This window comes from Plectropomus leopardus, chromosome 10 (genome assembly GCF_008729295.1).
Source record: "Plectropomus leopardus isolate mb chromosome 10, YSFRI_Pleo_2.0, whole genome shotgun sequence".
In the NCBI taxonomy this organism is placed as follows: domain Eukaryota; kingdom Metazoa; phylum Chordata; class Actinopteri; order Perciformes; family Serranidae; genus Plectropomus; species Plectropomus leopardus.
In genome coordinates this window covers 4221484-4234004 of record NC_056472.1, presented here as the reverse complement: position 1 = coordinate 4234004, position 12521 = coordinate 4221484, and the positions used below count along the sequence as shown (strand labels likewise).

General features: G+C 39.7%; 1 protein-coding gene across 1 annotated transcript in view; it reads left to right on the top strand.

The window, feature by feature from the left end:
* LOC121948882 (collagen alpha-3(VI) chain-like) overlaps nt 1-12521 on the top strand; it is a 57105-nt gene continuing 44584 nt past the window's right edge. The window contains 5 exon segments of the mRNA XM_042494407.1: nt 1-196; nt 2254-2850; nt 4921-5514; nt 7183-7806; nt 7896-8483. Coding sequence (XP_042350341.1) covers nt 37-196; nt 2254-2850; nt 4921-5514; nt 7183-7806; nt 7896-8483 — 2563 coding nt within the window. The 5' untranslated portion in view covers nt 1-36.

Here is a 12521-nt window from a genome sequence, read left to right as displayed (position 1 = left end):
GGAGTTCAGGATGCAGTTGACTCGGAGCTCAGGGAGATGGCTAGCAAGCCCTATGACTCTCATGTGTTCAGTGTAGACTCTTTTCTGACTTTACGGGATATAATCCAAGATTTAGTGGTGGGGATTTGCGGCGCAGTGACCCAGTCAGTGGGTGGTCCTGTGGCAAACGAGGCACCCGTGGCTGGAGGAGGGACAGGTAATGAAATGGGACCAGTGTCACTACCATTACTAATGTGCCCACATGTGCAGGACGAAGCTACTGCATATGTGGCCGTGACTGGATTTTATTATTAACACAATCAAATGTTTTATAACCACAATAACCTTTCCCTGTCCACCTGCAAAATTAACATCACTTGTATTGTCTGACCACACTTAATATGTCCCTAATGCATTAAAAATCACAAAAAGATCTGCATGTGATTGACATCCCTACAGCCTTTAAAATTTTAAAGGCGCTTCACAATAATTAAGACACCATTTCTGGCAAGAAAGCAACAGAATAACATTGTAAAATCCATAAACTGACACCTCAGACTGACATTTGTCCAAAAGACCTTTGGAAAAGAAAAGGGACTCAAGGATGCCTTACCATTTGAAACTTCACATCTCAACATCAATCAAAGAGCTTTTAACAAAAGCTAACCATGCACCACTGCTTATGTGTCTTGCATTTTCTGTGTTTGTCTTTATCAGTCACAATGTCTATCTGTGTAAAAATATGTGCAATATTCTGTATTTGAAACAGTGATGAACCTGTTTGGACTCATCCTTGACCTGCAGAAGTACTTGGAGAATATTTGTATATGTAGATGCCCAGTTATTAAATGCCATATTTTACTTTACTGGAATGACAAAAATACATTCCATGAAACTATATACATAAAAAGTGAAGTTTTCAAAAAAGACCTTACCTTTGCCAGTATACTTGATTCAAATGAACATGAATTGGAAAAATCCCAGATGGACATATCTGGACTCTTTTTACATTAAATCACATGTAATATTTTCTCCATGCACTGTAAACTTGTGGGCCCCAAGGATGCGCCACAGGGTCATGACTGGTCACTTTATCTGACGTGCGTAACAAGAGTCTGCATGGGATGGCTGAACTCAATGGAGCTCATTACAGGGAAACATTTCACACAAATTTAACAAAGAAATTTGTATTACGTTTAATTTAGATAAAACTGCTCTCTTTTTTTAAATGTATCTTTTTTCTCTTTACTTACAGTTGTCATCATAGGTTGATCTTATTACAGAGAACCCTATTTAAATGTATTTCTCCTGAAAATTATGTGATGGATTTTTTTTCTTCTGCAAAATTATAACAAATAAATTAAGTTTTCATTAATTATTGTGGCTATAATTAATCATTAAATTAATGATTCTTAACAATTATAAGAATGTTTTTTACACATTTAAAACATATTAAAGGGGAACTACACAAATTTTCAAAATCCTTATCTTATTCCTATGATCAAAGACAGTCCAAATACATCAGTTATTATGAACTACTCTTTTAGATCCAAAAACTAGGAAAAAGAGTGCTAAATATTATTGATGTGTATGGTGTTAAGTTTGAAGCTGGACCAAAGACAGTGATTGGTGAAAAATGTACTAGATGACACTGAGAGTAGTCAGATTGTTCTGAGCATATGGGAACATTATTTTTTTTTTCAAAACTAAGAACAATGCAACAGAAAAAAGCTCATTTGGGTATAAAAAAGAGAACAATTATTCTGTGGGTTCACAAAATCGGTCTCCTAATCATTGTCTGTAGAGCAACTCCAGACTTTATATTTGATGACCTCACAAGTTAGAGACTTCTCTGATTTCTGTTTTTTAGAGAGAGTAGCTCATGTTCAATTTATTGATCTACACATATATTGACCACATCACTACTGTTCTGTACTCGTTCAGTCACCCTTATTGTATGCCATCCAATCCAAATAACCATTCAGTGACAGCAAAAACCACTCTACAGCTTGCAATAATCTTGACTATAGAGTGCTCAGTTACATTAGGAGGAAAAAAAAAAAGACATAACTTTAGGAAATCTCCTTGGTTCAGCCTACATGCAGTATGACGTGTTTTGCAATGTTGTTATTGATTTGTTCACTTTCAGTGTTACTTGACACATGCAATGATATGCTAGCACGAGTTCCTTGATTGGAATCTTTGTCTCTGTCTCACCATGTTAACGCTTTCACAAGTTCCATTTTGTTTTGTTTTCTCTCTCTCTCCTTAAAGCACAAGATTCCGCTGACCTAGTACTCTTAATTGATGGATCTCAGAACGTTGGACCAGCAAACTTCCCCTATGTGCGCGATTTGGTTGTGAGAATCATTGAGAACCTTGATGTGGGCAGGGACACTGTTCGGGTGGCCTTGGCCCTGTACAACGGCAGCCCAGAGATAAAGTTCTATCTAAATAGCTATGACAGCAAATCATCAGTCCTGGAAGCGGTGAAGGGCCTTGCCTACTCAGGGGGCGACGAGTCTAACCTGGGGTACGCCTTGGAGGAAGTGGCCAGTAGCCTTTTGAGCCAATCAGCTGGGGGCAGGGCAGACGAGGGTGTGCCCCAAATGTTGGTGATTATCAGTGCTGGGCCATCCACTGATGATACTGGTGCTGGTGACCGGGCCCTTAAGCGGGCCAGCGTTATCACATTCGGCGCATCGATTGGTGACACGGCCACAGCAGATCTGGAAGCAGTTGCTACAGATAGAAGTTTTGTCCTGTCAGCCTCTGATTTCAGAGCACTGTCAAGCATGGGTGACCAGCTGCTCCCGTACCTTAACGGGGTGGTCCAGCGCACCATTATAGTTGAGAATGAGTTCACAGAAGGTATGTAACTTTTCTGTAAATGTTGGCAAGGCATTGTGGTTGTGAAAGGGGACTTAAACAAGGAAAAGAGTTCATAATTCTTGTAATATAGTGTACAAGGTAAGATATGCTTGTGCTGAACTTGAAATTGCTATATTCTCAATTGTAAAAAAGACTTCTAACAGAGTTGGTAAAAACAATGAAGAATACTAGGGGCTCATTTACACTCAACGCTATTTAAGTATACCGAGTTAAACAGAGCCCTCTGTCTGCTCTCTGTGTTCATTTTGTCCAGATTTGTGCACATTTTCCGACAGGTTACAGATGAAGACAAAGCTGAGCTATACCGCGTAGTTTAAGCAAGATACCAATATTGGACATGATGAGGACTTTAAAAAATGGTGGAACAGAACAAATCAGTAATACCGTAAAAAGACCTCTCCATATGCATGTTGTGATATATGTAATGGCATCACAGACCACCGCTGTCCACAACGCTACCTCGGTTAAAAGGAACATTTTTACAATCTTCACCATTGTCCCATAGGCTATTGTCTGAAACTTTTGATTCTGCCCTCCAGTGCCATCTATTGGCTATATCTATGCCAATGTAAGAAGGGCAGTGATGTTTGCAACGTTTGAACTGTACAGATCTGTTTTCATATGTAAGCGGAGTATAAATGAGCCTCAACTCTAAATAGTAGTCTGTATTTAGAATTAGACTAAGCTTCTGCAAATGTATAGATCCACAGTTACATTAATTCACTGTAAAAAGACCAAACTCAATGGTCTAAAAAATCTGCATAGAACTGCAGAGTGGGTTGTGACAAAATGATATCACTTATGCCCAAAACACTTACAAACAACAAATTATAAGATCCTCTGTTCAAAATAACATTATTACCACACCTGTGGAATTTACAAGTAAATGAATTTGTGTAAATGCAATATACATGCAGATTACTTTTGAATACAGTTTTCTATATCAACCTTTGAGAAAAAGAACCAGCACTGCACTGCTGAAAACACTCCTCAAGTACATGACCTAACTATACTAGGCTTTGTAAACTAAATGATTGAATGATTTTAAGAACTATACTCAGGACCAAGACAAAAGAATCATGAATGGGATGGCAATTTATAACTCAAGTGTCACTTCTAGGCTATGTATTCATATTTTAGTTTGTTTACTTATCATCAATATTTTTGAACATTTCTATTCACATTCTAAGCTTAATTCAATCTTAAATGGTACAGTGAATCTTGTCTATATGTAGCTATTTAAACATCCCGTCATTCAAAACTCGTCAAATACCACAAGTTGATGTGAGTTGATTTTAACATTAGACACTTCCACAAAAAACACCTTTCATGGTGGTATAATATGCTGGCTGATGATGTCATTTTTTAATGTGGCCAAATGGCACGTGTCACAGCAGAATGATATGCCAATAGACGGCCGGACAGCATCTGTTGTGGTGGTATTATACACTGTTGTCTGCCTTCAGTCTGAAATGCTGTTGGTAATGACATAATACATGGAGCTGGAGAGTCCCTACAGGACGTGCAGAAGGAGTAGCAGATAGGTCCAACAAACTCTTGACTTTCATCTGGGAGCCAGCTGTTCACTTCTTGTATAAATGTGGAGCCAGCCATGGTTATTTTTCTAAACACTGACCACTTTTTTTAAACCTAGCCATGTGTATGCATCTAATGAACAGAATCAGTACATTTTCTGTAAAAATGGAAGTGTATTTTGTTAATGTTACTAAGCAAGCAGTGATATTTGATGAGTTGGGATGAGAATGTAAAAAAAAAATGTTCTTTTTGATTCCGATTGCAAATTAAAATACAAATCTTAAGAGAACACATCTTTATGATGTCCTATGCAGAAGGGTGTCCATCTTTTTTCTCTTCTGTCAACAATAGTTTGCACATATTCAAAATAATCTAATATAAATACAAAGTATGAATTAATGTATAGAATACTGTTGGTGGGCCTTGTACACCTTAAGTAGTAAGATTTCTCATTAACAAATCTCTTAAAATCTTAATTTTATCATCACATTAATGTTTTTCTTTTCTTTTCAGTTCTGGCAGTTGGAAAACGAGACATAATTTTCCTGATTGACAGTACAATGGGTGCAACGATAATCAACTCGGTACGCGAATTCATCAAGAAGTTTGTCGACATCATGCCCATTGGTCCAGACCAAGTTCAAGTGGGTGTGGCTCAGTTCAGCAATGCTGCTCGACTTGAGATGGATCTCAACACTCATGGGTCCAAGGAGGCGCTAATTGCTGCTTTGGGTACGATCAAACCAAGACCCGGACAGACAGTCAACATTGGAGCAGCCTTGGACTTTGTGCGGACAAATATGCTGCGGCCTGAGAGGGGGAGTCGTCTTCAACAGGGAGTACCCCAGGTCTTGCTTTTAATGACCAGCAAAAAGTCCAGTGACAGTGTGGATGCACCCGCTTTGGCCCTGCAGAGAATGGGCGTATTGACTCTGGCTGCTGGCTCCAAGGCTGCTGATGAGCAGGAGCTGAAGCGGATTGCCTTTGCTGACAGTGTTGCATTCGTGATGAAGGACTTCCGCATGCTGCTTCGCAACCCAAAGGCAATTATTGATGCTCTCTCCACTCTTGCTGGGGTGGTGGTGACTGAAGTACCCACTGAGCCAGGTAATGCTTTGTCTTGCATGCACATTCAATATAAAAAAAGTAATTCTATGATTGAAATAAGCGATGAAATGGAAATTTCCAGATGAGTGACTAGTTAAAGGAAAATGCTGAATAAGTAAGTAGAAAAACAACAAATGCTCATGAAGGGTGTTGCACAATAAAATTAGGTCATTAAAATGCTCTTCAATGCATGAAAAACCCAACTGAACACAAGTGGGAAATCTGGGACCAACTTGTTAGACAGCCCTTTCCGCAACTATCATCAAACCACCAAAAAAGAAAATGTCTTTTGGAAGAATAGCATCCAATGACATGAAATAAAATTGAAAAGGAAATCCCGTATTAGGAACAGGTCTGAGTTTGAGGGGTGCTAAAACCTTGCACAGCAGATTAGAATACTCTAGGACAGGATTTTGCAACTCTGGAAATTTATGATGGTGACAACTAAACAGAAGGAATAAAAATAATCATGCAGGAATTTGCTCTTGCATGCATAGGCACGAGGAGCTTTATCGCTGAAGAGCTAGAGTTAACAGACAATTTGTGTAAGCCTGCACGTGTTCACTGCGCTGTGTGGTTGGCTGTTCATGTCTCGACTAAGAACAAGTCCCCATGTTCACCACCTAAACCAATATCTTACTTACATACTTCATGTTGTTGTTTTTTAAATAATACAATAATAATGATAATACATTGTGCTCCAGTGAGACACTAGGAGGCATGCTAGACATGCTGAACAAGTTCATTGGTTAGTAACCCAATACAGCGTTTCCCACACATTCATTTATCTGTGGCACACTGCCACATCATCATCATCTATGACCAAATATAGATTTTCTAGATTTTAAACTGTGTTTCTCTTTAGTGAGAGAGTGAGAGTATGAGTCATTTTACAAATGGAGCGGCAAAGCACTGTAGGCATTTGTGAAACTTACATTGACTGTTTGTTATTTTATATAGTTCTAGTGTTGTTGATCCTTTCCTTCAGTCTACTTAAGATGAAACAGGCTTCATTCCCATGGAAACTGCGCACCATTTGGTCCAGCACTGGGTCTACTCTCCCCTGCAACCTCTACTTCTCTAATCCATTGATCTAATCTGATCAGCTCTGATCGCTGTGACCACAAAACTGATTGACGACATACCTGAGAGTAATAATCAAACAGATTGTTCCTCAATGATCAACCCTGCCACTCAAAAAGCAACAAACGACTGCTGTTGAAAAAATTAAAGGTCACAGAAGTTTGCTTGTGTTCCATTCAAGGACCCGTAAAAACCTCAGACTTTAGAGAAGGGTCATAGATAGTCACACTACCAGCACCAAAAAGATCATACTTCATGATGTTAGTTTTAATAATTAATGAATAAAAATAACAATTGCTCTAGCATTTCTATCTTTATGCTGTAACAAAAGTGTATCATACAGTGACACCATTGTGTCATATCAAACCAAACCATGAGTGTTATAAACCACTGCACCCCAAATGGCCTCTCTCCCAACTTTCAGCTTGCAGTGATAAGTTCTTGTAAGAAAGTGCTTAAAGCAAAAAATTACATATAACAGTTTTAATGTGTCACTAATAGTGTCACATCCTCTAGGATCTGAAAGCATATGTGCATTGTATCACACAAATGATAATCTGTTATGTTTTTTTGCTTTTCCCCCAGTGGTGGAGATAACAACAGTGCAGACTCAAAAAGTCGTCCGAGACATTGTCTTCCTTGTGGATGGCTCAAACTACATTGGCAGCAGCAACTTTCCCTACATCAGAGACTTCATGATCAATGTGGTCAACCAGCTGGATGTACGCCCTGACAGGGTCCGGATTGGTTTAATGCAGTTTGCTGAGAGTCCAAAAATTGAATTTTATCTGAACAGCTACAGCAACGGGCAAGATGTCGTGAATAAAATCTCTCAACTCAGGCTTACTGGAGGATCAGTTCTGAATACAGGTGCAGCCATGGATTACGCCCTCTCTAACATGTTCAAGGCATCAACTGGGTCACGCAGGAGGCAGGGAGTCCAGCAGGTGTTGGTTCTGATCACAGGTGGTCCAGCCCAGGATCAGGTTAAGAGTGTTGCCGATAAATTGGCTCTGGCTGGTGTTTTGACCTTCACAGTCAGTTCTGGGCAAGCGGATGAAGGACTACTGAAGACAGTTGCCTTTGTTCCAGATCTGGCTTACCATGAAGCAAGATTCTCTGGTTTACCAGCTATGGCTGAACAAATCATGCCAAAGTTGATAACAGTGGTCGGCGATACAGATGTGACAACATTCCCTGAAGAAACTGGTGAGTTTTGCATCTCTTTGTTTCTGTTAATAAAATAGATATGATGCATACAAAGGATTCCCTAGTAACCTTTTTTTGCTTTCCTTCAGTGGTTGGAGGTGAAAGGGATGTGGCCTTTCTCATTGATGGCACAGAAAATGTTCGAGCAGAATTCAACTACATCCGGGATTTTATCATTAAAATCATTGAACCACTTGACGTTGGTATTGACAAGGTGCGAGTATCAGTGGTTCAGCATAGCGAGAGGCCAACCCCAAATTTCTACCTCAACACTTTTCAAACCAAGGAGGAAGTGATAAATGCTGTCAACTCAATGTCAGTGGCTGGTGGACGAAGCCTAAACACAGGAGCTGCTCTAAAATTCATGAAGGACACAATCCTGTCTGAGAGGCACGGTAGCAGGGCTGCACAAAATGTCCCTCAGTTCCTGATAATTTTGGCTGGAAGCAGGTCGAGGGATAATGTGAGGGATCCCGCTGGTGCACTTAAGACAGAGGGAGTCGTACCGTTTGGAGTTGGTGTCAAGGATGCAGACCCAAGGCAGATCGAGGCCATTTCACACAACCCTTCCTTTGCCTTCACCGTGAGGGAATTCAGTGAACTTAGCTCTGTGCCACAGAAGCTCAATAACTATGTGAGCCTTCCAAGGGAGGAGCTGACTGTAGTTCTACAGCAAGGTAAGCTAAATCCATTTTCTTGGAGGTGTGTTGAACTTGCTTGAAGAAAAACAACACTTAGCACTGATGTTTTTGGTGCTTTTTCCAAATAACTGAATCTTATTTGTTGTGTCTTAGTACAAAGCAATGCCGCAAAAAGAGATATTGTCTTCCTACTGGATGGCTCTGATAACACAAGAAATGGATTCCCAGAGTTAAAAGTCTTTCTTAAGAGCATAGTGGAGAGCCTCTCTGTCAGTGAGAACCAAGACAGAGTGTCTGTGGTTCAGTTTGCTGATAATCCTGAAGTCAACTTTTATTTGAATTCTCACAAGGCAAAGAATGAAAGTATAAATGCCATAGAGAATTTAAAGCACAAGGGCGGAAGGCGCCTTAATATTGGGAGTGCTCTCCAGTTTGTGAGACACAATGTCTTCACTTCCTCCACGGGCAGCAGACGACTAGAAGAAGTGCCCCAGATTTTAATTCTTCTAAGTACTAAACCAGCCACTGATAATGTGAGAAACCCAGCTTTTGCTCTTAAAGAACATGGCATTGTGTCAGTGGGTGTTGGAGTGGGAGATGCCAATCTTTCTGAGTTGAAAATGATTGCCTTCAAACCTGATTTCACTTACAAGGTCACTGATTTTTCTGAGTTGCCTTCAATCCAATCACAACTTGTTGCTACACTGAACATAAACAAAGACACTGAGGAGACCATAACTGGAATCCCCGATTTAGTAGGTAAGAATTCCACATTACCTACATGCCTAAAATTGGAGTACAGCATTACATTATTTCTCTTCAAAATAACCATTTTTACTCTTAATCTTTTCTACTACCTTTTGTTTTTTCTTTTAATATATTTTCTCTCAATAATATTTAACATACAGTACTGTCATATTATCAGTCTAATATTATGAATTTTTTTGACACATTTCTGCTACATGTTAAAAAAATCATTTTGAAAAAGAAAATGTTCTGTAATTCCCATGCTTTCAAGAACTAGTCAAAATATTCTTTCATACATCTTTCTGATAAAAAGATGGTACATTAGCAGTTCGGCGTGTAATAGCACATTCAGAGCAATGGCTCATCTTTCTTCCATGCTCAGTTTATCCCTCTGAGCATGCTCATGCCTATAAATTTGCATGAGCGTAGACAAGTTTTGAAAGCGCAGTCCGTGAATTCTCTTTTTGTCTCTCTGTGTATCATCTTGTTGGCACAGGGAGCTATAAGAGGGACATAGTGTTTCTCCTTGATGGTTCGAATGACTCCAGAAATGGACTTCCAGCTATGCGGGAGTTCATCAGAAGAATGGCAGAAGAGCTGGATATTGGTGAAGATCAGGTTCGAGTGGCTGTTGTACAATATAGTGATGACCCCACGCTTTACTTTGACCTAAAAACTCACAGAACCAAAAAGTCTATGATCTATGCTGTTCGAAGTCTACGCCATAAAGGAGGAAGACCTCGGAACACTGGAGCGGCATTACAGTTTTTGCGAGATCATGTTTTTGCGGCTTCATCTGGAAGCAGACGTCATGAGGGAGTCCCTCAGATTCTGTTTTTACTGACTGGTGGAAAATCCAATGATGAAGTTTCAAGAGTGGCTTTAGACCTCAAACAAATGGGTGTTCTGTGTTTTGCCATTGGAATGAAAAACGCTAAACAGGAAGAGCTTCAAAAAATTGCCTACTCTCCCAGATTTCTTTTCAACTTTCCTGTCTTTGGTGAACTTTTGTCCATTCAGCCAGAGACAGCAGCATTTGTCCAGGCTGAAATACAAATTGAGCCTCCCACTGTTGTAGGTAAGAAGTGTCCCAAATTCTCATTTGAGAATCAAATTGACTCCATGCTTATGATTTACACTTGTCCTTTCATAGTTTGACTTTCAATGAAACTGCATCATCTTCTGAAGAATGTCAGTCGATCAGTTTCATGGTTCTCAAACTGTCTCCACTGGCTAGAGGCAACTTGTTGGTAATACTTTCTTCTTTGGCTCTCGTCCTTTTTCTTCTTGTACCCCGGAGAGTCCTTTCTTGACAGTCCCACATCAACAAAGTACTTTCTATTCTCAAGCTCTTTCTTGAGCCAATGATAATCACATCATTGACTGTGTATTTAGAGTTAAAGAACAGTGAACTCTTCCATTCAGCCTTCTCGGTCTTTCATTTGTGAAAGACGGATATGCTCCTTATCTTGTGGTTATTTCCAAGTTTCTCAATAATTTCTTCATCTACCAGTTTTCTTAAATTGTCTGGCATCTAACATCTTGTTTATTGCGGAAATTTATTTAATTCTGATTACCAGCTCTTTAAGCTTTGCCAGATATCAATTGTGTTATATTTACACCACATATACTGTTTTTTTATCGCATGTATTGTCTGATTCTTAAACAAGGTTCTCCTATTCTTTTCTAGTTGAATTAGAATCCCCCCAACGAGACATAGTGTTTCTATTGGATGGATCAGATGACACACAGAGTGGCTTTCCAGCAATGAAAACTTTTGTCCAAAGAGTAGTAGAAACACTCAGCATTGGTGAGAACAAAGACCGTGTGTCTGTGGTCCAGTATAGCAGAGATCCACAAACACATTTCAGTTTGAAGACTTACAATGACAAACAAAATGTTCTTGCTGCTGTCAAGTTGTTGAACCATAAAGGGGGCCGACCTCTCAACACGGGGGCTGCTCTCAACTATGTGAGGAATCATGCCTTCACTGATTCCTCTGGGAGTCGGTATCAGGAAGGTGTCCCTCAGATACTGATTCTGTTGAATGGGGGAAGATCTCAAGATGATGTTGGAAGTCCGGCGACAGCTCTGAAACAGAACAAGGTTGTTCCATTTTGTGTAGGAACAAGAAATTCAGATATACTCGAGCTCCAAATGATTGCACACAACCCTTCCTATGCTTTCTCTGTGCTTCGGTTTGATGATATTGGGAGTGTCCATCAACAACTTGTGTCATTTGTGAAAAGGGTGCCTCGACAGCTTCCAAGTCAAAAACCACAGAATGTATTAGGTAAGACTGTCTATCTATGTATCTATCGATCATAATCTTTATTTATTGCTAAATACCTTCATGTCTAACTCTAACTGAGAATCGTCTTTGTGTCTGTCAAAGGTTCTGCAGATGAAACTAATTCCATTCAACGTGATATTGTATTCTTACTGGATTCTTCGGATGACATTAGAAATGATTTTGAGGCAATGCTTGGCTTTGTTAAAAGAATGGTGAACAATTTCAATGTGGATGACAACAAAGATCGTGTTTCAGTGGTGCAGTACAGCAAAGAAACCTCTGTTGATTTTTTTCTCAACACATACAAAACACAGCAGAATGTTACTGACAACGTGCAAATTCTGAGGCATAAAGGAGGGAGACCCCTTAATACTGGTGCAGCCCTTCAATACGTCAAGGATAATGTTTTTACCACCTCTTCTGGGAGTAGGCACCAACAAGGTGTCCCTCAGATTTTGGTTCTCTTAACTGGCGGAAGGTCCAGTGATGATGTCAGAAATGCAGCAGAAAACTTGAAAGGAATGGGTGTGATGGTATTTGTGGTGGGAACAAAGAATGCAGATACTCTTGAGATTCAGTCTATTTCACAGGAAGCAAATCATGCTTTCTTTGCAGCAGATTCCAGTGATCTGCCAGGCATTGAACAACAAATATTTTCTGTCATCAAGAAGCGTGAAACTCCAACTATCAAACCAGCATCTTTTGGTAAGGATACATTGACAGTAGTGAATTTGTGTTGTACGCCGTCTGCACAACTTCATGCATTGTCAGACTGACTAAGACCTTGAGTAATTCACTCCAACTGAGGTTGAATAATGGATAGTAATAGACTAGTCTGTCATGTTGTTTTGGCAGTCCAAACCTGTCAAGCGAAGAGCTCAGCTGCACTGTTCCAGTGGTTTTATCAACAAGAATGGTCCAGTAGCAGTGGAACAAGTTGTGCAAACGGGGTTACTTAACATTTGAAGGAATTGAACTTTTCATCACAAACTCAATCATCAAACAATTTCTTTGAATGCCTTTGTGATTCCAGA